The sequence below is a fragment of the Adiantum capillus-veneris genome, chromosome 14 (assembly GCF_014529385.1).
Source record: "Adiantum capillus-veneris isolate H3 chromosome 14, ASM1452938v2, whole genome shotgun sequence".
In the NCBI taxonomy this organism is placed as follows: domain Eukaryota; kingdom Viridiplantae; phylum Streptophyta; class Polypodiopsida; order Polypodiales; family Pteridaceae; genus Adiantum; species Adiantum capillus-veneris.
Genome location: NC_140944.1, coordinates 13,075,896 through 13,102,244, shown reverse-complemented (window position 1 = coordinate 13,102,244; position 26,349 = coordinate 13,075,896). Strand labels below are relative to the sequence as shown.

At 40.4% G+C, this 26,349-nt stretch overlaps 1 protein-coding gene across 7 annotated transcripts in view; it reads right to left on the bottom strand.

The window, feature by feature from the left end:
- The window catches only part of LOC147441921 (protein ENHANCED DISEASE RESISTANCE 2-like), a 195,149-nt gene that overhangs the window by 4,706 nt on the left and 164,094 nt on the right, over nt 1-26,349 (bottom strand). For 3 of the 7 annotated variants that reach the window (XM_086528310.1, XM_086528313.1, XM_086528314.1), the window contains 4 exons: nt 19,811-19,906; nt 18,361-18,462; nt 18,184-18,287; nt 14,556-15,252 (listed from right to left, as the gene is read on the bottom strand). In XM_086528310.1, coding sequence (XP_086384436.1) covers nt 18,198-18,287; nt 18,361-18,462; nt 19,811-19,906 — 288 coding nt within the window. In that variant the 3' untranslated portion in view covers nt 14,556-15,252; nt 18,184-18,197. Of the gene's footprint in view, nt 1-14,555; nt 15,253-16,907; nt 17,106-18,183; nt 18,288-18,360; nt 18,463-19,810; nt 19,907-26,349 lie in introns of those variants that run through there. The other 4 variants (XM_086528311.1, XM_086528312.1, XR_015190165.1 and 1 more) reach the window with 3 other exon arrangements.

Below are 26,349 nucleotides of genomic sequence, written 5' to 3'. Positions count from 1 at the left end.
TAAGAATTAAGCTCTCTAGAAGGCTATTGGCTAGTCTCCCAAGGGGTCCAATGAGAGTTTAATTGCATTATTTAATTACCTAAAGCTCTCACAAAAGGGGAAAGGGGAACACATGTCACAAGGCTGTCACTTATGCTTCTCAATTATGATTGGCTAAGCTTTGCAGGGTCCAATCGGGTGCCAGCGTGAGTAAATTGCAAGAGGGGTCGACCAAAGAGAGAGGGGGCTGATTTTGGGAAGGCATTATCACACATATTCACACAATCTCATGTGTGAAGCAAGAAGACTCTCTCTCCTTCTCAAGCTTTAATGGAAAGCTCGTCATCTACTCCAAGCTTGTGAGAAGGGAGGCCTATACCACCAACTCTTGGCTTTGTGATGCAAATCCAACCAAGAGCCAAGCTCTCATGCATGCTCATCTCCTCTACCATGATAATTACTAAGCTATGCTAAGCTATTATGAGTGATTATGTGAGGAGATATACTTCTTTCTCGTAAGACTACTCCTTCTTCCTCTCAATCTACTCTCATACCCCGGTAGCTCTCACCATCTTCGAAGGTGTGTGAGGTCTTGGGTCTGAGATCGTGAGGGAATTGATGTTGTGTTTTATAAGTGTGTGCATGGTTCTTGAAGCTTCCGTCTTCATTGCACTAGCAAGTTATTGAAGGAACACAAGGTATTTTATTGTAAAATGTCTCCCTTGATGGGGGAAACCTATAATACAAAGCCTTTTGGAGGGGAGACCCGGCTCCATGTAAATCCGGTCCTCAACTGTTGTCAAATAGCTTAATTTCTCTCTCTTTTGAAGTATTGTTCATGCCTATCTAACTAGGTGTTATGTTTTTTGTTGCTCTCTCCATCCAAGCACTCTTGCTATGCTTATTAGGAATCTATTCTAATGAAATGCTCACTATGTCTATGGTATTTTCCGGTACACACAAGTTACTAGGCCATTAAATGTTACATCCTAAAAAGCACATTGCTTTTCAAAAACATCGAAAAGCACAAAAAGCTAAAAATGGCATTAAAAAAAAGTAAAATTTTCTAAAATTGAACCACGGATTCCCCTCGTCCATTGGAATAAGAAAGCGGACTCGCTTTTCACTAAAAAGCCCTATAAATCATAAAATGATAAAATAGTGTGAAAAGCACTCGAAAAGTAGATTTTTATATAATTGAACCATAGCTTCCCCGGAACACGCATATCAAGGATCCGACCTTGCTTTTTGCAAAAAAAAGCACCCAAAAGTATAAAAAACATGAAAAACCTAAAAATAGTGAATTTTTTCAAAATTGAACCAAACGTCCGTGTAACCTACTGGAACATGGAAATGGCCTTGCTTTTTACTTTAGAACCTCCCAATATTGTTGATTAAGCATCTTAAATCAAAATTTGACAAAATAGATATTGAGAGCTTTTTTTTTTAATTTTTAAAAGAGACCCAAAAATTGGGGATCTTACAACCTCCAACGCTTGAAAAATCTCGACATAAAATTTGGATAAATTAGTCTCATATCATCATCACGTTCCCAAGTGGCATCTTCTTGAGGATACGCTGATCATTTAACAAGGTGTTCAATAATGGTCCGATTACGTAGAGGCTTAGTTCTACTCTGAAGTATCACTTTGGGATATACTTCAAAAGTTCCATCGATAGAGATAGATAATAGAGAATCATTAAGAATATGTTGCGAATCAAATACATACTTTTTGTGTAAGATGACGTGAAAAACATCATGTACCTTTATGTGTGGTGGTAACAAGAGTTTGTAAGCTTGATCATTAATGTGCTCTGTGATTACAATAGGTCCACAATATCTCGCACTTAGCTTCTTACACTTATCCATTGATAAAGAGCTACGTTTGGGTTTTACTCTCAGAAATACCATATCGCCTTCTGCAAAAAGTCTGACACATCGTTTTGTATCAGCATAACTCTTCTGTCTATATTCAGAGTCTTAATATCCTACCGTATAAGATCAGTTTGTAGTGCATTTCATCCAACGTTTCTTTGGATGCTGGAACTCGTATGAGAGGGTCTGTACATTTAAGTGGAGTAAGACACTCTTGTCCGTACACTGCTTGAAAAGGAGACATTCCAATTGAGCGTTGGAATGAGGAATCTTACGCATATTCAACCAAATACAAATATCTAGTCCATTTACTCTACTCATGCATACAATAAGCTCTTAACATGCCGTCAATGATTTGATTTGTTCTTTCTCTATCAGTTTGAAGATGATAAGCAGTACTAAAGGCCACATGGGTTCCTGTAGTTGGAATAAGGCTTTCCAAAAATTAGAGGTAAACTTCGCATCAGGATCAAAAATTATCGGTTGAGGTAAACCGTGATACATGAAAAGACCTTTCATGGAGACTTGAGCTATATTCTTAGCCGTAAACATTGTCTTGACTGGAAATAAATGGGTCACTTTTGTAGCATATCAACAATGACAAAAAATAGAGTCATATCCCAGAGATGTAGAGAGTCCTATAATAAAATCCATGGATATGCATTCCCAGTTCATTTGTGGAGCATCAATAGGTTGAAGCTTACCGGGGTATCGAATTTGTTCAAATTTAATTTGTTGACATGTTAAGCATCTTGTAGTTCAAGACATCAGCTTTAGTCCTGGCCAAAAGAAACTCTTTCTTATAGTAGAGTAAGTCTTAATGTATCCTGGCTGTCCTGCTATAGGTATATCATAAGCTTCCTGTAAAATCTAAAGTTTGATTCCACCTTCATTTGGAATACAAAGACAGTTATCAAAGTAAAGGTCATTACCTTAGATGTAGAAGCTTTTGATTTTCCTCTCTTGCTTCTCTGTACGATTATTTAAGTTCATCAAGTACTTGATTTTTATGTAATACGGGTCCTGGGTCATATCTTCTTGAATAAGATTAATTAAAGAAGTAGTGGAGGTTGTGACAACCTCTACAGTACTCTTCTTGCTTAAGGCATCCGCCACAAGATTTTCCTTCCCAGGTTTATATTCAGTTCCAGAATCATATTTGCATAACAACTTCATCCACCTTCATTGTCACATATTAAGCTCAGGTTAGGTGTAGATCCACTTCAAGCTTTATGGTCAGTATGTAGTTCAAATCTACTTCCAAGAAGATAATGTGGGCATACTTTAAGAGCATGCACAATGGCCAATAATTCCAAGTCATGTGTAGGATAATTTAACTCATGTATACGTAACTTATGAGATTCATGAGCTACTGATTTTCCTTCTTGAGATAAAATGCCATCGATTGCTTGTCCACTTGCATCAATGTGAGCAGAGTGAATGTCTTTGAGAAGTCTAAAAGCTATATATAGTATTGGAGCATTCACTGAAGCTTCTTTGAGCTTCTCAAAACTAGCTTGAGCACGTTCATTCCAAGTAAACACTTTAGCCTTCTTAAGGGTATTAGTCAACGGAGATGCCTAAACGGAGAGCTCTATATAGATATAGGGAGTTATGTTGAGCTATGCGAGGATGAGAGAGAGACCTCTTAAAGCCATAAACATTGTATTTGAACAAACCTGATCCGTTTTATGATATATATTGTATTCAGGTGGTTGTACTTGAAAAATTTAAATTGTGTTTAATCGTCATTGCGTCCACTCTAGGTATGTATGCTCCAAGTATGTTCTCACAAGCAGGGACACTCCTCGGTGTGTTGTGAAAGTCTGATATGCCGATGAGCACTGCGCTCCGAGTGCGATGGAGACTCAGGCTGCAATCGCGAAGGAGGTGATCCATCTCTGCTCATAGATGTTGCTCGCCCCTCCACTAGATCCTCCACTAGATCTAGTGGAGGGGAAAGCAGCATCTATGAGTAGAGGCAGATCACCTCCTCCGCGATTGCAGCCTCACAAGCAGGGACACTCCTCGGTGTGTTGTGAAAGTCTGATATGCCGATGAGCACTGCGCTCCGAGTGCGATGGAGACTCAGGCTGCAATCGCGAAGGAGGTGATCCATCTCTGCTCATAGATGTTGCTCGCCCCTCCACTAGATCTAGTGGAGGGGAAAGCAGCATCTATGAGCAGAGGCAGATCACCTCCTCCGCGATTGCAGCCTCAGTCTCCATCGCACTCGAAGCGCAGTGCTTTACAAGATATGTAGAATGCACACGGGAGACAAATTCACAAGAACTTCACAGGAATCTCTCTACACAGGAATCCCTCCCCCTTTATGAGTCCTCTCTCTCTCTCTCTCTCTCTCTCTCTCTCTCTCTCTCTCTCTCTCTCTCTCTCTCTCTCTCTCTCTCTCTCTCTCTCTCTCTCTCTCTCTCTCTCTCTCTACTTGTCCATGTTTTCTTCTCCATTCAATATTAAGATTAAATGTTCGTGTGTTTAATGCAGTTATGGATGGTGATGAGTTTCTTTCTTCTTTGCCACCCCAGCAGAGGCAGTGGTACGAGGATCCTCATCGCTCTGGAGCACCATCACGTCGTTCTACTCCTTTAGCGTCTCCCTCTATTTCGGAGCATTCAGCATCCCTTCAGCGCGCTCCGAAGCTTCGATGCCGACGAGACGATCTTCACACTCGTCTAGGCAGCGACGCTCTAGTGGTGGCGGCGACGGTTGTTGTGGGGATGCCATCGTCGATGCCTCGACACCACCTCAAGTTCGACGAGACTCTTTACCCTCCCCTTCTTTGCCCGCCCCCACACCAGCCACGACATCGCCATCTATGCCAGGTTTTGTGCGGCTGACGGTTGTTCCTAGCAGCTACACACCACTACCTACTCCTCCAAGAGTCACTCCAGTCGACACTCCTCGCTTCGGGACCCAGACTCCAGTGGAGACACCTGACGTCCGTACCCCCATCGACACGCCGCTAGAGACCCCTGCCGGGACAACCGGGTTCACGCGTCACCGGCGAGAGGGCTTGCCTTACTCCGTCAACTTCAGCGGCGGCATCATCTTGGATGATGAAGGCAAGAAGGTGATCTCGCGCATGTGCGGTCTTTGCTCTCAGGTGTTTAGACACTACATACTAAACACCTGGAGTGAAGTACGAAGTGATTTAAAATACAGAGTCATCAGCATGCTGCATGACGAGTTTCCCGTTTCAACACGGGATGATCGCTTCAATGAAGACCTGATGACGGTTCGAATGCGCAAATACTGCAAGCACAAGCGTTACGAAGTGCAAAAAGCAATAAAGCATGGGTGGAACATACCAAATGGGCTGGCCAAAGAAGATTGGAAGAATGTGAAGCGAGCAGTGTGCGAGAATCCTGACAAGTCAAAGCAACAAAAGGACGCAACCAAAGCGCAAGTAGAGGCAGGGAGCTCACACCACTTGGGGAGTGACGGGTGGGCATCATTTGAGGCCAATTTTGTAAGTGTTTTTGCATTGCTCTTTAGACTTGGCAGTTACGTCTATTTGTACTTTTAAATTCTAACATAATTCTTTGTATGTTTTGAACACTGTCGATGATAGGACGTGACCCCACACCGCACGAGCGCGAGTACGCAGGCAGAAAGGGCTTAAACGTCTTGATGAACATTCTGAGTTCTCGAGGCGGTATGGTTAGTATTAGGGTTTACTCTTTCCTATTTGTTGTATTGTTTTGTAAATTATATGTTTATACTTACAGAAAGCTGTCTTATTGTTTTTTTTTGCAGAATCCGACAGATATGCCGCTTGGACGGGATGAGACGCCTAACTAGACGAAGACAGTTTAGCCATAGCTAGATAGCATTAGTTTCCTTTTGTCATAGCATATGTATAATGAGATGACGTATATACGTCTTTTTGTAACTATTGGAAAACCATGTATATTTTCTCAATATTGACAATGGTGTTGTAACTATTATATTTGCAAAGCTTAACAATCAAGTGATTTTGGATATGATGTGTACAATTGTCATTGATATATTTTCATCAATTTACTTTTGTCAGTTTTGTATCTTTATTCTGCAAACAATACTATGGATGATGGAGCTAATGGTTATATTGTCTTGTGGGTGACTACTTTGGGTCTATACCTTGCACTTTCTTTCAAAGGTAAATCTGGGCTTATCTTGGATTCATATAGGTTTACTCTATTATTGAAACATTCAATATGGTTGATGGGTACAGGGCATTCAATGCCCTGCCACCAAAAAATTTTACTCCCCAGCGTCGCTAAGACCGTCGCTAATAGCGTCACTACGGGAGCGTCGCTATGAGCGTCGCTAAAACCGTCGCTATATAGCGACGATTATAGCAACACATATAGCCACGGTTTTGGCGACGCTCATAGCGATGTTCCCTTAGCGACACTATTAGCAATGGTCTTAGCGACGCCGGGGAGTATAAAAACCAATGTATTTTCGTCGCTAAAAACGTCACAAATGCACACAACCTCTTGTAGTGTGTGCAATTAGTAATTCCAAATTTTTGCAAGAAAATACAAGACCTTGTCCAAAAAATATGAAACCAATTGGGAGTGTTTCAAAGAATTTATTCTACAAGCAAAAAATATATATATATGGGTTTGGAAATAGAGCAGAAGCCTTTTTCTACTGAGCGAAGGACATTCTAGAAGAATAAGAATTTCTTAAAGGTGGAGTTTGCTGCATCAAAATCATAGGTGAGGTTAGCATTGGACTTTGCGATTGAGGTGTAGATTTCGATGATGACTTTATAGGTGGGGTTTATTTGCCAAGGACAACTACTTTTGCATACAGAAGTGTGTTGTACTCTCTATACGTATTGAGAGCGGTTTGTATTGCCACATGCATTTGTTGGCACTAATGTATACGCTTTTGGTTCACCTGTGAGATAGTTTGATCACTATTTCTCATCTACAGGCACACAGTTTGCAGGCATGAGTGTAGGGAGGAGAAGATGCATAGCATGTAGCGGAGTGCAGGATGGGAAGAATACTCCTCCTCTCCTTATCGTTCTATTAAACAAATAAGTGAATTAAGTTAGTGATGGGTTCAAGGGTGTTCTTTGTAGCTAGCCTGAACCCCCAACACTTATGACTCTTCAAGATGATGATTTGGAGGTATCCAATAGAACAAAATGACATATGATTTGAAAAAAAAGAAGATAAGGATGATGAAGACCTTGTGGAACTATTGGATGAGGTTTTAGAGAATTGTATGCCTATCAAAGATATTATGCATGCATTTTTTTAAGAATCAAGTGATTTGCGCATTGATATAGAACCTTATGATGTACTTACGTGTGTGGAGAACTCTCTTACAAGAGGGGGTGATGTTGGTTCACCAATATTTTTGCCTACGATGTTCATTCGCCAATAAACGTTTTCCTATAATGGCATTATGGTATTACTTGATGCTACTTTATGATCAAAGAGGAGATTTTTATTAAAGTATGCCCATATGCAGTCATGGATTATTGATGCCCTTTGATGCACTCTGTCTATTTGGTTTTTGGTTTATTCAGTCTATTTCTTCTTTTCAATGTCCAAATGTCCAATAGTCAATGGTGATCCCCAAAAAGAAATAGTCAATGCCAAGTAGTAAGGTTGAGGGGTGAATGGAGTGCAATGCTTGGGTGTCCAAATGGAGAGTCTCTCTCCTTAGGGGCACTCACTTAGCATGGGCTATGGTGGTGGGTGCTATTTTGTGTTGTTGAAAGCATGTGCTTGTGCATTGTGAATGTTGGTAAGTAGTGGTGGCAACACTGGTGCCAACTACTATTGGTAGTGGTGGATGTCTAGTGGCAATCGTCTAGGGTGCCACTAGAGAGCCATGGAAATGGAAATGTTGGGTGTTCACATGGAAATGTAGATGGGGTCAAGTTTCTGTTGGGGGGTTTCACTATGGGTGTGGACCATTTTGGGGATGACCATGGATAGTTTTGGGATGTGAAGAAGAAGGGGAAGAAGAAGAGAAAAAGGGATTGAAATACTCTAGCTCTCTCGTGTTCTCTCTGCCTCATATGTGAAGGAGTAGGCCAATAAGGACAAGGAAGTTTTTGAGAGCTCTTGGAAAGGAGAAGAAGACAAAGTGAAGAAGACATATTTTTCTTGATCTCTCACGCACTTTCTCATGGTCTTGACATCAGGAGTAGCTTTTACAGATCAATGGAAGTGAGGTTATCATTAGTTTGTATCATGTGGGCTGACAAGGATGGATTGGAGAATCTTTGATGGGATGTGGGCTTATCAATCAGTTTGGGGTTGATTTTTAGTTGTGTTCGCATAAATGCGGTGTATACCAACCGTTGAGTATATGGTTGATCTATGTTATTTGGGTTTCAAATCTTCAATTGGATTTGGATATCAATTGATGACTCATATTTCTCTCTAATTTTTCTTACATATCCACTTTCATCTATTATTAGTAGTTAATTAGTTAAATCTATGGTTCATTCTGCCTATTCTTCTTTTCTCACAACTAGAGGCCCACCCAGTCTCCCCTGGAGAATGATGCACTCTGACACAATCTGATTTATACTTCAGTGGTGAGTCTTTATATCTATAACCACCTTGTTAACCCTAGTTATTGTTTGCTCCTCAATTCCTTTGCCTATCTATTCGTACTTCTTTCATGCCATCAATGCTATCTCTTTCCTCTGTGGTCACCTAGATATTTTCTTCTTTGGAACTATCCTTCTTGGCAGCTACTCTTACTTTTGTTGGAAATAGGGTTGTAGGGAAACACACACAGATTGGAGAAGATGAAGGAAGCTCAAGGCACACAGCAGAGAGTGTTATTACTTAGTGTGCAATGAAAGATAAGATAGCCCTAGAGTGATGGGCATATATACAATGCATGAGGGGAAAAAACGCTTAATGAGGGAAAAATGCCTCGGCGGTCCTAAGTGTGTTCACACATATAACTATCACATGTATATGGTAGCAAATCACCCTAAAAGTGATGCGGTGAACAAGAGCTGGCATATAGCGTATAGGGAAGTGCCATGCCATGAGGACATGATCAGCCCACAAAGAGGAGTAAGCCCAAAGCTTTGTGGAAAGCTTCGAACTCTCACGAGACAATGCCTTTATGAAAAGATGTGCAAGATTTTTTTGTGTTGGCACACATAAGCCAAGCTAATATCTCTCCTGATGAGAGTCTCTCCCTGACACAGTGGTAATGCACCTCAATGTGCTTTTTGCGAGCATGAAAATTGGGTTCCTTGCAACTACCAATGTGCTCTGACTCTCCCCGTAAATGATGTTGGTAGTGTCATGTCCAACACCCAAATAAGCCATAAGGCATCTCATCCATACACACTCAATCGTAGCTGTGAGACTACCATGTACTCAGTCTCACAATTGGAAATGGCCACAGTAGGTTCCTTCTTGCTCAACCATGATATGCACAAACTTCCGAGCATGAACCAAAAACCACTTGTGGACACTCGCATGTCAAAACAACTAGCACACTCTGAGTCCGAAAAAGCATGTAAATCTAGTGGCAATGATTCTCCTTTAGGATAAAACAACCCAATATGTAAAGTGTCACACAAGTAGCAAAAGATTCGCTTGACAGGCTGCTAATGCTTGTACCGTGGGCTATGCATAAATCTTCTGACATGTGAGACTGCAAACTGAATATTCGGCCTTGGGTTGCATACATAAATAAGGCATCCAACAGCAGTTTGGTAAAGAGTGACATCAACAGGATCACCAGCATCATAAAGACCCTTCAAACCTCTTTCCATGGGAATAGCAACAGGCTTGCAGTCCTCAAGACCAAACTTACATAGAAATGTCTCTCTGTAACTTGTTTGACACAAGGCAATACCACCATCATATTACTTAAATTCTATGCCTAAGTAATGATGCAACATCTCCAAATCTTTCATCTTGAAAGTAGCATTCAAATCAACCTCAAATTCAGCAATATGTGTCTGATTCAGACCAGTGATCAGCAAGTCATCCACATATAGAACAACAATGAGAAGTACATCACCCTCATGCTTTACATACAAAGTGCTTTCTATCGAACTGTTAGGAAAGCCTCGTTTGAGCAAATGACTGTCAACTTTCTCACCAAGCACGGGGAGACTGCTTCAATGCATACAAAGCTTTCTTCCATTTGCACACTTTATCCTCTTGTCCTTTCTTGACAAAATCGCAAGGCTATGTTACATAAACTTCCTCAAATATATCACCATTCAAGAAAGCAATAACAATGTCTGATTGATGTACATCCCAACCAAAATGAACTACCAAGTGGGAGAAAAAGTTTCTTCATAATCTAGGCATTTTTATTATGCATAATCCTTTGCAACAAGTCGAGCCTTATAGTAGTCAAACTCACCATCCGGCTTGCGTTTCAACTTGTAAACCCACTTCATACCAATGGCCTTTTTACCAACAGGCAAATCACATGCATTCCATGTGTCATTTTCTATAAGTGCGCAATATTCTGAATACATGGCAGCCATCCAATTTTTTGGATTATATGATTATAGTACTATAGATATACTTTTTTGGTATGATATTATTATCAAGAGTATAACCATTTTAATTGGATTATAGTACTATAGGTAGAATTTTTTGGTATGATATTGTTATCGTGCATTTCTAATATCTTAAATTCATTCAAAAAAAATTTATTACATGAATTTTTTAGCTAATTTGCTAATTTTTCCCCTTTAAGCTATAGCAAAAATTAGTGAATTTTAAGCATAGTGTTACCTAGACTAAACATTTGATTAAACTATTTTTATACCAGCATTATAAGAGTGTGTTTTAACTTTGAAAATTATAATAAATTTTTTTGAACCAATGTAGTTTTTTATTTTATTTTTTGCTAAAATGAAAAAGGTTTAGGCTTAATAAATAGTTGAATTAAATATCAAGTTAAGGTATTTTCATCACGGCTTTCTAATAGTTTTTTCTAACTTTAAAACATTGCGTATTTTCTAAAATATTTAACTAATTTTTCCTTTTCATTTTCTATTCAAAATAGAGATTTTTTTACTTGATAATTAGCTAAACTAAATCTATCAAGACATTTTTATTATGGCTACCTAATACTATTTCCTAACTCTTAAAATTATCCCGTAAGTTTTTAAGTAAATTTACTTTTTTAAATATTATTTTTTGCTTTAAACATAAAATTTTGACCATGATAATTAAAAAATATAATATTTGATCAATATATATTTTGATCATGGCTTTCTAAGAATGTATTCTAGCTTTAAGAATTACAACATAATTTTTTTGAGTCAATCGACTAATTTTTCCCTTAAATTTTTTGCTGAAAACAGAGAATTCCATGTATAGTAATTTAATAAAGTAAATTTATAATCATTATATTTTTTACTATATCCTACTAATAGTGTAAAAATACTCCAAACATTATCCTACAATTTTCTATGTTAATTTACTAATATCTTCCTTTTCTATTCAAAATAGTGAATTTTAGACCTAATTACTAATAGTTTAGATCTTATCTAATAATTATCTCATAAATTTTTAAGTTATATTTATAAATTTGACATTAATTATAATCTAGAAATAGATCATTTCTACTCTAATAATTATCAAAATTCGAAATATAATTTTGATATAATTTGTACAGCTTCTTCACGGTGTGCAAAATCTCTAAAAATTATTTCTGAACTATCTAAATTGATTTAGCAAGGAAATTTCAATCCTAATAATGATGTTAATTATTGTTCTTACTCAAATAATTAATACTTAGCGATTTTAATTATATAGAATGAAGTTAACTAGCATTAGATTGAAGCATAATCCTTTCTAATTAGTAACATAATTATAAAAATAAAACTAAATTAATTTGTCTTTCACTAATCTATAGGGATTAGCGCTAGTTAACTTGACTAGTCAATTAGAGTTTTGCTCTCTTACTGAATTTGATTAGATTCTTGTTAAAGCTAGAGAGAGTTTTCTAGGGTCTTCGAGTCTGAGGAACATTGTGAGCTCTCCAAGTCTAATTATTGGTTTTTGGCAAGCAGGGGTTGTGCTTAAGGACGTCCCACCTTCCCCAAGTGCCTAGTGTTGCTATATCTATCCCATGCATGTCAAAATATCTCTCGCTAGTACTTGCCTACCTTAAATTTCAATTCTATTGTTCACTTTCACTAGGCCATATGGTTTAATATCTTCTAGCCCATGTGATATAATATATGTCAAGGTTTTCAATTATTTAAATTTTTAAAGTAATCCTGAAAACTTTCGGAGGTGATTCGACGATCCGTTTCTAACAGACTTCGATTTAGAAAATTTTTTGGCCGAAGTAAAGTTGTACTTAAGATTTCAAAATTACCAATTTTGGATATTTAAGATGAAGGGTTTACTAATTTGTATATCCAATATGCTCATTTTGAATTTATAACACCTTCTCTTTATTCCAAAACAATAGAAACCTTACAATAAAACCCTCCTTTTGAATTTAAATGAAGGCTCAAAGTCTCAACCAAACTCCAAACTCACTGGCCACCACTCCAATACCACCATCAATCACCACATTTACCAATCATTTCATGATTTTGCAATCCAACCATGTTTTCTTAAGAACCTACATACGAAGAAGCAGATTTTGTTGTATCAGCCCCATTCTAGATCCAGTTGGAGCTCGCCTCAATGTTGTCATTGAATCCCAAACAAAACCCATAAATGTACTTTGAATGTTGTTTTTTGCACCATGCCCACAAAGTGGCATGACAATGGGCCAAGGAGAAAGGTAAGCAAGTGGAAGGCGAGAACCAAGGATGAAAATGCTAGAAGCACCCAAGATCCAAGAAGTAAAATTAGAGAAGGTTGCACATGAAGTGGTGGACAATTGGCTCCCTAAGCTACGTATCAACACCAATAGAGTGCTGACAAATGTGGAAGATTCAAAGCCCCCATCATCAAAAGCCTCAAGTCAGTTGCCCATTAGCAGACTTACTAGAAGAGTAAATAAGATGTGTGAAAGTGCAAAAATTGGCTCAAGCATTGCCTCTTGTAGAGAATGAGTTAACTAATCAAGGAATTTTGACGGCCATGTTTGAGGTAAATTGCATAGGTATTAGGGATGATCAAGCCCATATAACTGATCTCGAGTGCAAAAATCCTAAAATATTGGAATTTTGACGACCATGTTTGAGGTAAATTGCATAGGTATTAGGGATGATCAAGCCCTTATAGCTGCTCGAGTGCAAAAATCCTAAATTGTTGGTAGTGGATTGAGAATCGAACAATATATGGTGGAGCTAATGTTAATGTTATGTGTTGAGGATAACTAGAGTGAAGCTTTGACTGAGCATAATGGTTGCACCCTTCACACTATGGATGGCTGCTCAGATAATGGCTCAACCCAAATGAATGGTGAACTCAATACTTATGCCGATTGGGGGAAGGTTGGTGGTGGAAACTTTTTAGCATCATTCCTGGTGTTAGATGTGGACAATGCATATAGTATGATGTTGGGCAAGCCATGGCTCAAAGTGTCTGAGGCCCTAGATGATTGGAGAACGAATGATGTAACATTGGGCATGGGAAAGAAAGGTATGGTAATAGCCACAAATTATATTAGGTTTCCATTTAAAGTGTGAGCTAAGAGGTGTACCCTATCAAATCAACAAAGTAGGTGCTAAGAGAACTTAGGGCACTGAATATCATCCCCATACACACCTTGGATTGAAATTAGTTGTTTTGACACACAATTCATGCAAGTCAAGAGGCCTCCTGTAACTTCCTTGCAAGGGACGACTCAAAACAAGCTATGCCTGTTTTGATAAGAGTCTTCATTTCTTCCATATACGTCACTTTAATTTATATGAATGAAGATCTATTCACATAATTTGAAAACACATTTCATTGCTCATGGGGTTTGCCAGATCACATAACTCTCAACTCTTACAAGCAATGAGTGGTTCCAAACCATATTACTTCCAAGGCAGCACAATAAATTGTTTTTTTGCATTAGTCTCTGTGAAAGACACGTTATTCGTCAGAAATTGAAAGTGGTGGTCACTTATTTTACCTTCCTTATTATAACTATTTTATACAATGTCAACTAAAGTGATATAAAAGCTCTTTATTCGCCAATGTAACTCATTGCAATGAGCACCTTGATGTGATCAAGGTAATTCATTGCATTGATCAAGAGGTAAGACCTTCTCATTAAAATTTATGATTGAAGACACAAGTGTGCTTAGCACTTCCACAATCGCTAGTCAACCACGAGAAGAAGTAACTTTCCAAGCAACATCATCTAAAATTACACCTATCCGCAACCCAAGAATTTATAAGATGGCTAAGAAAAACGTGTCCACGACTTGTAAAACTTGGTTCGTGAAACTCGTGAGGTCAAAGTACATTTTGGTACAGAAGGCTTTTTAAAATTTCATTAAAAAATCGTTGTTAAGGATTCATGAACACTTCAAAAATCCCAAAAGTACTAACCCTTTGGTAGTATTGTCCTAAAAATGGCTCCAAAAGTAAAAGGTTAACCCACTTCACATAGAGTAGCATCAACAAGAGGAAAATGTCAACTAGCCAAAGATAACTCTCCTTAAGATAACTCTTCTTCAATTGATAAAGATTGTGCATTCTAAATTATACACCAACAATTGGGCTGGCAAGTATGTAAATGTAGAATGCCTTTCTTATCAGCCTTTTGAATCTCAAAAACTGAGAAGCTCCATTTATTTATTTTTTCATTGATATTGAAAGTCGTCCGAAGATGTATCCATACAGAACCTTGGATGATGGATCCTTGTCAACACTAAGCTTTGTACAACTTTTTTATATGAGAGTGAAGAAGGGATCAACAAAGAAACTTAAACTCACCTTTCATTTATATGCACTTCAGATGTTTTGAAAAGATTTTAACTTTTCCAAGATTGGGGCCCTAATAATAGCAAAGAGAGAAAGAGAGAGGCACTTAGCTTTAGAATAAATCTTCACTTATTTTTATGGCGAATGGGAAGAGTTTGGAAAGATGGCATCTTAAGGCGATATTGATGGCCTGATTCTCCGTTTCTTTCCGTAATCGAGACAGACAGAGAGAGAGAGAGCATCAAAATTCTGTACTTCTTCAGCTTCATCACAACCACGTTTAGGGCGAGGTCAAAAATGGAACAGAATACATGAATCTCTATTTACTTTGGTCAGCACTGACTTCATTTGTCATTTCTTTGGAGTTCAGAAAACCACCATCGCTACAAGACAGAGGAAATGTCCTCTAAAAAGCTGCTTCACAATGTACAGAGGAGTAAGTCAGGCTTCAGGAAGCTCCTCCTTTCAGTAAGCAACCCAAAAGAATGTGCACGCTGGCTAAAGAATGTTATAAGTTTGGGGAATCATTGTATTGGAGTTGTCCTGCAAACATGAAGAATGTGCAAATCTGAGTGCGCACACACAAACACTCTCTCTCTCTCTCGCTTGGTAAATCTTTGGGATTAATTTACGAGTGGTAAACCTCTAGGTGAGGAAAACTCAAGATCATATACAAAGAAAAGAACACAGTAGTGTTCAGCTATAGTAGTGTTCAGCTATGAAGAGGGCTAAAGGCATTCATATGAAAGCTGATGTATCTCTGTAGTGATATCACCGACTTCTCAGGGCAAAACGTAAAGATTGCCCAAGGGAAAGCTTGAAGAACGGAAAAGGATCTCCATCAAAACGGTGAAACATACAGCCATTACGTTGGCGCCACAAGGTCCAAATAAGCCCAATATCTGACCCACATAAAGAAGACCGTAAATCGCTGTAAGGAAGGTGAGAGAATGCTAAAAGCCCTAAACCGTTTGTGGAAGACCATAGCTGGGAAACAGAGCCGCATACAAGCTAATACGCAACGAAGAAAATCTCTAGTAATGCAGCAATCCCAAAGTAGGCGACAAACAGTCAACGAGAAGAGTGGATATGATGTGCACTGAGAAAAGTGCCCACCAGGAGGACTCCAAGCAAGCAGCGCCAAAGAAACAATGACTCCTTCAAACGCAAGTGGCTTTTCCATAGGACGGAGAGAGGCTTCCTCCGCCAGATATCAAACTTGTGCATGTACCAGAGGGCATTACAATGGTCAACAATCCAAGGCCACGGTAGAAGAAGAGCATAAACTTGACTGGTAGAAATGGCCTCAAAAGAAGTTTCTCCGAAATACCAATCAGATATGCGGCTACCATTAGCTGAAGGCGAAAATGGTAAAAGTCAACCAACATGTGTTGAAGCTCTCTCAAAGCTGATGGTAATCCATACCCAATCCAAAATGGCGAGCAGCAAGGGGGAAATTGAAAGTGTAGCTCGCCTCCTCAACCACGTGAAGGCCACGACAAGAGAGAAAGTATCCCTGACGAGGCAAATGATCTACCAAAGTAAGAGAGAATACCTGACTCCAATGAAGACTCTCCAAACGAAGCGAATTTCCTTCCCGCCAACCGTGCCATGATAAATGAATTGTAACATCTTTACAAGCAGAAATCAAACTGGAAGTAAAAGGACAAGAATGTGTTCCATCTTGCCAAATACAACCTCAAAGAGAGAAGATTGCCAATGACCAAATAAGGAAGTAACAATGTGCTAACACAAGTAGGCAAGCATAAGAGTCGAAGGCTAAGTTTGTTGCACAAGGCAACAACATTTCCTAACAAGAACATGCCTGCGCAAGTCCAAGATGTTGAGACCACCAAAACGCTTAGGAGTGCAAAGTTTTCCCGTCGACATCAAACGCAAGCCTTTTTTGTGAGCATGAGTTCACCACTAATGAGACACAATGGCTATGAGACACAATAGCTGACATAAGAAAAGTGAGACAATGATGAGGCCAATGCAACAGTGCCAAATAGAACTAAACATAAGCCATCGGAACACTTTGAACAATTTGCAGGCGAACATGCAATGGCCATGTGGATAGTTTCCAGTAATACAATTTGACATTTAAGCGTTGCATAACCCAATCCACTTTTTGAGTACGAGTGACATTCCATCCAATTGGATACCCCTCGCAAGCACATTCGGAGGAACAATCTTACCTGGTTACAATAGACTATGCCAGTCACAAGGATTAAGTGGCAGAAGCTTCAATTTGCGGGAATTGACTCTAAGACCAGCCACAAGCCCAAACAACTCCAAAGCGTCCATAATCACTTGGACATCAACCTAAAGATTGCGAGGCGTAAACAATGAGTCATTTGCATAAGATTGCCCGTAAAGTTCTAACTGAAGGGTAACTGCAAACCATAAAGACGATCAGCGGAGGTCAAATGATCAAGATACATTAACAAGAGGTGAGTGGCAATAGCATACAACAAAGTACTAAGGGGGCAGCCCTAAATGAACAGCTAAGAGGCCAAGATTCCATCAGTTCACCTTCAACGAACCCCGATGACGTACTGCGAGCATACAAGAAATAAACGATAGCTTAGGGCCAAACCCTAGATACCGCATCATAGCAGCAATGTAGTCCCATTGCATAGTGTCAACTTGTCATTATATTGAATACATACACAAGCTTCTCACAACTCCGACATTTCAGAGACACCCAAAGGCCGCGAGCCGTTGGCAAACCTATTTCGCAGCATTAACATCCCCCTGAATCCAATGCGGGTAACGTTTACCATGGTCCCAAATAGCACATGGCACCCGCATAACAAGGCGATACCAAGTAGTATCAAGATCAAGGTGCATGTTAACCCGCAAAATAAGAACACTGACCAGCAAACTCATGTTGATTGTGTTCTTGCAAAACAACTATGTCTGCCCCACATGTATTTACATAGTGCCAGGTTAGTCGCCATTTATCAAGGTTACATAACCCACACAGATTGTATGAGATGCATTTAATGCGATCATGCATTGGAGATCAAATGTACAAGTGGCAAGAGAACGTAAAAATTAAGTAGAAGTGTCCATGGCACATCTTCATCCACCACATCTGTGCTAGAACAGATCGGCTCGTTTAGTGCAAGGAACGTTTCTAGAGAATTTGCATGAGAGGTGGAAGCCTCACCAACAAGCACATCCTTGTAGAAATGCATCGGTTTTTCCCATGCGTCAATCAACGTGTGATTATCATTAACACACACACGCGAGCACACACACTGTAAAGCTTCATAGCTGCATAGGCCTCTTGGCATGGGGTGAGCAACCGAGGTGGGTAGTGGGTACAAAAAAACCTCTCTACATAAAAACTAAGAAGTGAATCAAATGTGATGCATTATGCCACTCACTCCTGCCTCTGCCTGTAGCCTGAGGGAAAAGGGGAGAGAGAGAGAGAGAGAGAGAGAGAGAGAGAGAGAGAGAGATTACCTGTATACATGATTCTAATCATAGGATTTGGCAGACTGGAGTTCGACACGACTAACTCTTATTGTGCCAATCAGGTACTCCGGCAGCTCAGATTCTTCCCTCCCCTAGCAAACAAAAGATCTACTATAAGAGATGTACACCAGCAATCTATTTTATGAGCGGTTGGACTGAAATTACCTCAATGAGAACAGCCATATCAACCACGAGGCTTGTTACATGTCCCAAAACGAGGTTGATGATACTCCTTGCAACAGAGGATGATCCTATATCCACATCAATCTGGAAACCAGTAGGTGAAAACAGAATTTTTTAATCCACTGATTAGAGCATACGATCCTTAATTGACAAAGATTTAGCACAACAATTCCCATCCTGGAGCATCAATCAATCCCAAAACAAAAAGACAAATGGCAGAGCAAAATGATTCCAGCAATCTTGCCCTAAAATGATACTAAGCCAAAAGTTGAGGGTATCAGGTGAGATGGCATAACCCGCATACCGATGATTCCTGTCACATGCATTATCCAAGGTAATGTATAAAAGAACGAAGGGAGAAAACTTGCAGATAGGTGCAAATTCATGCATTCCACAAAAGGTGAGGCTATCATACGAAAAGGCATATATCATGCCAATGATTCCTGTCGCAAGGCTTAAGTATAAATGAACGACTCAGAAACATTGTTGATTGTTACAGATGCAAAACCACAATTCTTAAGGTGCACCTAAGGCATCTTTGCCTGTCATGGAGAAAAGTGGTAAGAAACTCTACACCCATATTTATTGAGAACACGCTCAAAAACACCAATGACTTGAGTAAGAATTTTTATTTTTTTTTCCATAGTCCAACCTCTCACTGTCAATCATATAAGTATGGCAGTAGATCAAGCTCTCAATCCTTGTAACATGTGGATCACCAGTCTGGCATTCAATCAGTAAAGGAATAGTATAAGTCGCATCCGGCTTGAACAGAGTTTTGTCATAGAAGCTCCCATTCTTGTGTATTAAGGTACAGAGAGTCATATTTAAAGATGGAGCAGCAGTAATGACCAATATTGTAAGGACTACAAAATATTCAACCCTAAATACTGATAAGTCCATACCAGAGCAAGGATGCACTAATATGGACAGGTCCACACTACCAAAAAATAAAAATGGGCGTCTACAAAGATCAAACCAGATGAAGGACAGATTTACCAGGTATTCACATGTATGAAGGCAAGAAAAAGATGCCATGCAGGCAGAGAAAGAACAGAAACACATGAGTAATGGCACATATAGTATAAAACTAAGAGGCATTGCCATCACATGGGTTCCCCATTAAGCAGCCTGTTGATTCTTTACAGCCTCAGAAGCTTGCTTGGTCCCGGAATCTTCAGACGCAACTTCCTGCGTCATATGTAGGCTTTCCTTGCTAACCAAGCAAAAAACTGTGCATCCTCAGATAAAAGCACAAATACAAGCCACCTATAATTATCTTATGCCAATAAAAGGAGTAGCTTCAATTAAGCAAACACAAAAGCCTGCCAGTCTTCCAGCACTTTCACCAGAAATTCTAATTAAAGATACACTCTTGACACCAAAAACACATGCCACTTGTCACGACATATACAGAAGGTAAAAAACTCACTTCCAAGTAGTTGTCTTCACGAAGGTATCGGCAAGATACAGCCTTGCCTAAAAGGCATGCTTTTGTACCGACAGCGCGCTTTACAAACCAGTAACCCTGAAATCAAATATCCACGAATTAAAAAGCTGTCAAGCTGCAACTTGCAGAGAATCAAAAGAAATGATAAAATTAGATAAAAACATTCAGCAAGAACTGTATCCTCACAAGTCTTGCACATGAGCTTATGAAGGAATCACAAAAATGAAGCCACCAATATCTTGAGCCATTCTTCCGTTACATGAAAACATTATTTGTAGTGTGTGTGTGTGTGTGTGTGTGTGTGTGTTCCTTCTTCTGCCCCTGCCCCTATAGGCAAATCTGTTGGTAAAGCTAAATTGAATGGAGTTTCTACTATGGAGGTGATTCCCAATGTGGATAAAGGGAAAAACAAAAATCCGCAGTCTGTTGATGCTGGGAATGTAAATGCAGGGAAAGGCAAAAATGTTGGGTCGAGTGATGTTAGCTCTTGCGTGATGCCTAAAAAGACAGTGAAAATACATACTCCACCTTCCTTCCGTAATTATGTTCCTCTGGTTAACGCCAATAAGAATGCATCGTTTAAGCAGCTTCCCTGCAATGACAATCGCACGTTGATTGATGCTTGGGAAAAAGCGATGCACTCTTATAAGCATGTGCTTTTGGGTGAGGCTTCCACCTCTCATGCAGATTCTATGGACAAGTTTCCTGCTTTGACTCAGCGGATGGGTTCTGGTATGGATGTGGTGGATGGAGACGTCCATATGGGCATCTCGACTCGATCCCTGTGTTTCTTGCCGTTGTATATATGATTTCTCATGCACAATCGCATTAAATGCATTTCATACAATGTGCATGGGTTACGTAACCTTGACAATGGCGATTGACCTGGCACTATGTACATACATGTGGGGCAAATATAGTTGTTTTGCAAGAACACAATCAGCATGACGGCGAGTGTTCTTATTTTGTTGGTTATTGGATTGCATATGCTGGTTTGCAAGGTTATTCACGTTTATTGATACTGGTTCAGCATGAGCTTCAGCCAGCTTTCTTATACAATGATCCACAGGGCAGCTGGATGATGGTTCAATACCTGTTGAACGGTCAGGTATATGAATTTGGAGGTATTTATGTGTATACAGAATTTGGGCAAAGGCCTGCTCTATGGCGAGATATCTCTTCTCGCTCATGGACTTCAAATGCATTCCTTTGCAGTGATTTTAGTAACATCCGTGGCATGGATGATAATACCACAAATAATTCACATATGTTGTTTGTGGAAAGGGAAGAATGGGATAATCTCTTTGCTTCTACTCAGATGATTGATTTATGGCGGCATTTGTGTCCAAATGCCTCTGGATTTACTTTTCAGCATGTTGCTCACTCTTCTTATCGAGCGCGGTTGGATTGATGGTATTTGCTTAATTTGCAACAATATGAGGATTTTGTATATGAGGTCAGTATCGATTACACCGTACAGTTATCGGATCATTACCTTGTTTTGTTGAATGTGAGTTTCGGGCACTCTTTTTGTGATCGGCCTCTTCCTAGGAAACGTCTGCTACATATTAACAATGCTTGTCTCACTCGTGAGGTTTTTCGTGACATGATTTCTGATATTATTCCCCCTCTGCTTGCTCACATGCATCTTGATCTTGATGCTGCCTGGTATCGCTTTGTTATGAGGGTGCAAAGTGTTATTTATGACTATGGCACGCATTACATGCAGTGCACTCGGGGGGGATGCCAAGGATACAAAGCAAGCTTGTCAACGCCTGCAAGTTTTGGCTGAGTTGCGGCCTTTGTCTAACTCTGAGATGTCCGAGTTGTGCGAAGCTTGTGTGTGTATTCAGCATAATGACAAGCGAAAACTTGCTAAATGGTAGACGCGTGCCCATCAACAGGCTTTCATGGATAAAGGCTGTCGAAGCAATTCTTTAAGCATTTGCATCATACAAGGGTCTCACAAGCAATCAAGCGTGTTATGCTTTCCTTAGGTGTTTGGACTTCTTCAAAGCAAGAACTTGCTGATGTCATGGTTTCGCATTATCGACAGGTGTTTGTTGCTCCTTCTCAGGCATCTTCGGTTGCCTGCCATGCGCGTCAATTGATGCTTTCCTTTGTTCACCCGATCATATCCCCACAAGATGCATGTTGCCTTGAGGACATGTTCACTACCTCAGAATTGCATAGTGCGTTGCTTGCTTTGGGCCATTGGCGATCTCCCAGTTGGGATGGTCTTACTGTGGCATCTTTCCTCTCCTTCAGGGAGGCTCTTGAACAACCATTGCTTTTCATGATAAATGCAGCATGGGAGAAACAGGATTTGCCTCAATCTTGAAAAGAAGATTTTCTTGAATTGTTGCCTAAGCAAGCACTTTCTGCGCGATTCTCTCATTGGCGTCCGATTACTCTGATGCCGGTGGTGTATAAGATATTGGCTAAGATGCTGGTGCACCCCATTAAGGACCATCTTTTTGCAGGTCTCCATCAAGCTCAATATGGTTTCATTCTACGTCGCTAGATTATGGACAATCTGGCTAATGTTATGATTGGCATGGAGTATGCCAAGTACACTCAACAGGATGTGCTGGTTATGCAAGTTGATATTGAAAAGGCCTTTGACACTGTACAGTGGGACTTCATTGCTGCCACGATCAGGTGCCTAGGGTTTGGTCCTAAATTCGCCAATGTGGTTTATTTCTTGTATGCATGTAGCACGTCTTCAGGAATCTTTGAGGGTGAGTTAACAAAATCTTGGCCTCTTGGTTGTTCGGTCAGGCAAGGCTGCCCTCTTAGTGCTCTATTGTATGCTATTGCCACTCACCCGCTCTTGACTTATCTTGATTACTTGACCTCTGTTGAGCGTCTTCATGGTCTGCGGTTACCTTCGGGTCATACCTTTGTTGGTCAAGCTTACGCCAAGGATTCTTTGTTTATGCCTCGTAATCAGCGGCGGATGTCGAAGCGATTTGGAAGCCTTGGAACTTTTGGCATTGTGGCTGGACTTAGAGTCAACTTTTGTAAACCAAAGCTTCTGTCTCTTCGTTCTTGTGATTGGCATAGTTTATTGTGGCTAGGTGAGATTGTTTCTCCAAATGTGATCACTAGTAATTTGGGTCATCCAATTGGATGGAATGTCATTTACTCTCAAAAAGTGGATTGGGTTATGCAACGTTTGAATGTCAAATTGCACTACTGGAAGTTATCCACTTGGCCTTTACATGTTTGTTTGCGAATTGTTCAGAGTATCCAGTTGGCATATATTCAGTTCTTTTTGCCACTGATGCATTGGCCTCGTCGTTGTCTTGATTCTCTTATGTCGGACATTATGCCCCGTATGTGGCGGACCCATGATCAGAAAAAAGGCTTGCGTTTGATGTCAATGGAGAAGCTTTGCACTCCTAAACGTCTTGGTGGTCTTAATATCTGGGATTTGCGCAAGCATGTTCTTGCTAGGAAAGCTATGTTGTTGCCTACACTTGCGCAACAAATTCAGCCTTGGACTATGATGTTTGCATACCTCGGTCAGCATGTTGTTACTTCCTCTTTTAGCCCTTGGCAACAATCTATCTGGGAGGTGGTTTTCGGCAAGATGGAAGGGACCATTCCTGGATGTCCTCTTGCTTCCACTTTGGTATCTGCCTAAAAAGAGGTTACGATTCATCTTTCATGGAATCCTCGGCAGGAAGGTGATTCGGTTCGTTTGGAGAGTCTCCACTGAAGCCGGGCATTCTCTCTTACTTTGGTTGACCGCTCCCCTCGCCAGGCTTACTTTCTCTCTGGTCGTGGCATTCGAGTGGTTGAGGATGTAGTCGATGAGGCCGGATATACTTTTGAGTTTCCCTTCGCCGCTCGCCGTTTTAGATTGGGCATGCATTACCGTCAGTTTTGGAGAGAACCTTCAAAGCATGTTGCTTGACTTTTTGCCTGTTTCACCTTTACCTGATGGTGATCGCATGTATGATTGGGATCTTCGGGAAACGCCTTTTCGAGATATTTATGCCGGTCGAATTTATGCTCTTCTTCTACCACAATCATGGCTTGTTGATCATTGTAATGCCCTTTGGCACATGCACAAATCCAATCTCTGGTGGAGGAAGCTTCTCTCTGCCTTGTGGAAAAGCCAATTGCCTTTGAAGGAGCGATTGTTTCTTTGGCGTTGTTTGCTTGGAGTGCTTCCAGTCGGCACTTTTCTTAGGTCCGTTGCGTCCGTTGCTCCACTGCAGAAGAGGATATTTGCCACTTGTTGTGGGATTGTTGCATTACTAGAGACTTCATTCTCCGTGTATCAGCCTTATGCGGCTCCGTTTTCCCCAGGGTTGTCTTTCACAAAAGGTTCTGGGCATTTGGCATTTCCTCACTGACACTACAGCGTTTTGCGGTCCTTTTTATGTGGGTTAGATTCTGGGCTTATTGGACCCTGTGCGTCAGCGAAATGCTTACATGTTCCATTGTACTCATGTAGACCCATTCCCACTCTTCAAGCTTTCTCTTAGGCACAATCGTTATGGTTTGCTTTGGAAGTTGGTGATATCACTGTAGAGATACATCGCCTTTCCTATGAATGTTTCTAGCTACTCTGTACAGCTGAGTAGTATTGTGTTCTTCCCCTTGTATATTACCCTTTCGGTGGGTTTTCCTCGCTTCGAGGTTTCCCGCTAGTAAACTAATCAAATCGATTTACAAAAAGAAAAAAGCGTGTGTGTGTGCGCGTGCTCCATCGGGAGCAGTATGATGACTTTACATGTGATATGCACATGGATTATTCATTGCAGTTGTCCGATCATCACCCTGTGATATTGAATTTGTACTTTGGGCAATCGCTTCGTGATAGACCTCTTTCTCGGAAGCGTCTGCTGCATATTAATAATGCTAATCTTACCCTTCAAGCTTTTCGAGGTATGATTGCTCGACTTGTTCCCCCATTGATGGCTCACATGCATCATGATCTTGATGTTGCGTGGTTTCAATTTATTGTATGAGTGCAATGTGCTATTCAGGATTATGGCAAACAATATTTGCATTGGACCCGCGCAAAGTTATGGATGCTAAAGAGGCTAGTCAACATTTACAAGAATTGGCTAAATCAAGGCCTTTATCTGAATAAGGATTATCGGACTTGTGTGAAGTCCGTGTATGCATACAACTTGATGATAAACGGAAGCTTGAAAAATGGCAAACATGGGCCTGTCAACGGGCTTTTGTGGATAAAGGATGTGCTTCGAAGCAATTTTTCAAGCATTTGCATCACACAGACTTTCTCAGAGCATTAAGCGTGTAAAGATTCCTTCAAGTGCTTGGACATCCTCTAAACAGGAACTTGCTAACACCATGGTCTTGCATTATGCACAGGTTGCATCAAGCTCGACGGTTGCTACTCTCTCATGTACGCCTGATCATTTCTTATCAGGATGCACTTTCCCTTGAGGAACCTTTTAGTGATTCTGAATTGCACAGTGTGTTGCTTTCATTGGTCATTGGGCTGTTGACGATCTCCTGGCTGGGATGGGCTTACTGTGGAGTTTTTTCTCTCTTTTTGGGAGACTTTGAAAGAGCCCTTGCTTTTCATGATGAATGCAGCATGGAAAAAACAAGATTTGCTAGTTTCTTGGAAAGAGGGCCTGCTTAAATTGTTGCCCAAACAGACACTTTGTGAGCATTTCTCGCATTGGAGACCGATTACGTTGATGCATGTCGTGTATAAGATATTGGCTAAGTTGTTGGTGAGCAGAATTAAGGATCACCTTTTTGCAGAAATACATCAAGCTCAATATGGTTTCATATCACGTTGGCAAATTAATGACAACTTGGCTAATGTGATGATTGGCATGGAATACGCAAAGTACACACAACAGAATGTGCTTGTCATGCAGGTTGATATTGAAAAGGCTTTCGATACTGTGCAGTGGGACTAGATTGCAACCATGATGCGTTGTCTTGGGTTTGGTTCTAAAATAGCCAATATCGTTTACTTCTTGTATGCTTGCACTTCGTCTTCGGGGATCCTTGATGGTGAGCTGACAGACTCTTGGCCCCTTGGTTGCTCAGTTAGACAAGGATGTTCCCTTAATGCACTGTTGTATGCTATTGCCACACATCCTTTGTTGATGCATCTGGGCCATTTGACTTCCACTGGTTGTCTTCATGGCCTGTAGTTATCGTCGGGTCGCAACTTCGTCGGGCAGGCTTATGCCGATGACTTGTTGTTCATGCCTCGTAATTGTCAAGCTGATGTTTGAGTGATCATGAAAGCTTTGGAGATGTATGGGCTTGCTGTGGGTCATCGAGTCAATTTTCGCAAATCGAAGCTTCTACCACTAACTTCTTGCAATTGGCATGATTTTCTATGGCCGGGAGAGATTGTTCCTCCGAATGTGATTGTAAGGCACTTGGGGTACCCTATTGGTTGGAATGTTACCCATACTCAAAAAGTGGATTGGGTCATGCAACGTTTGAACGTCAAATTGCGTTACTGGAAACTGTCAACTTGGCCATTGCATGTTCGGCTGCGAATTGTT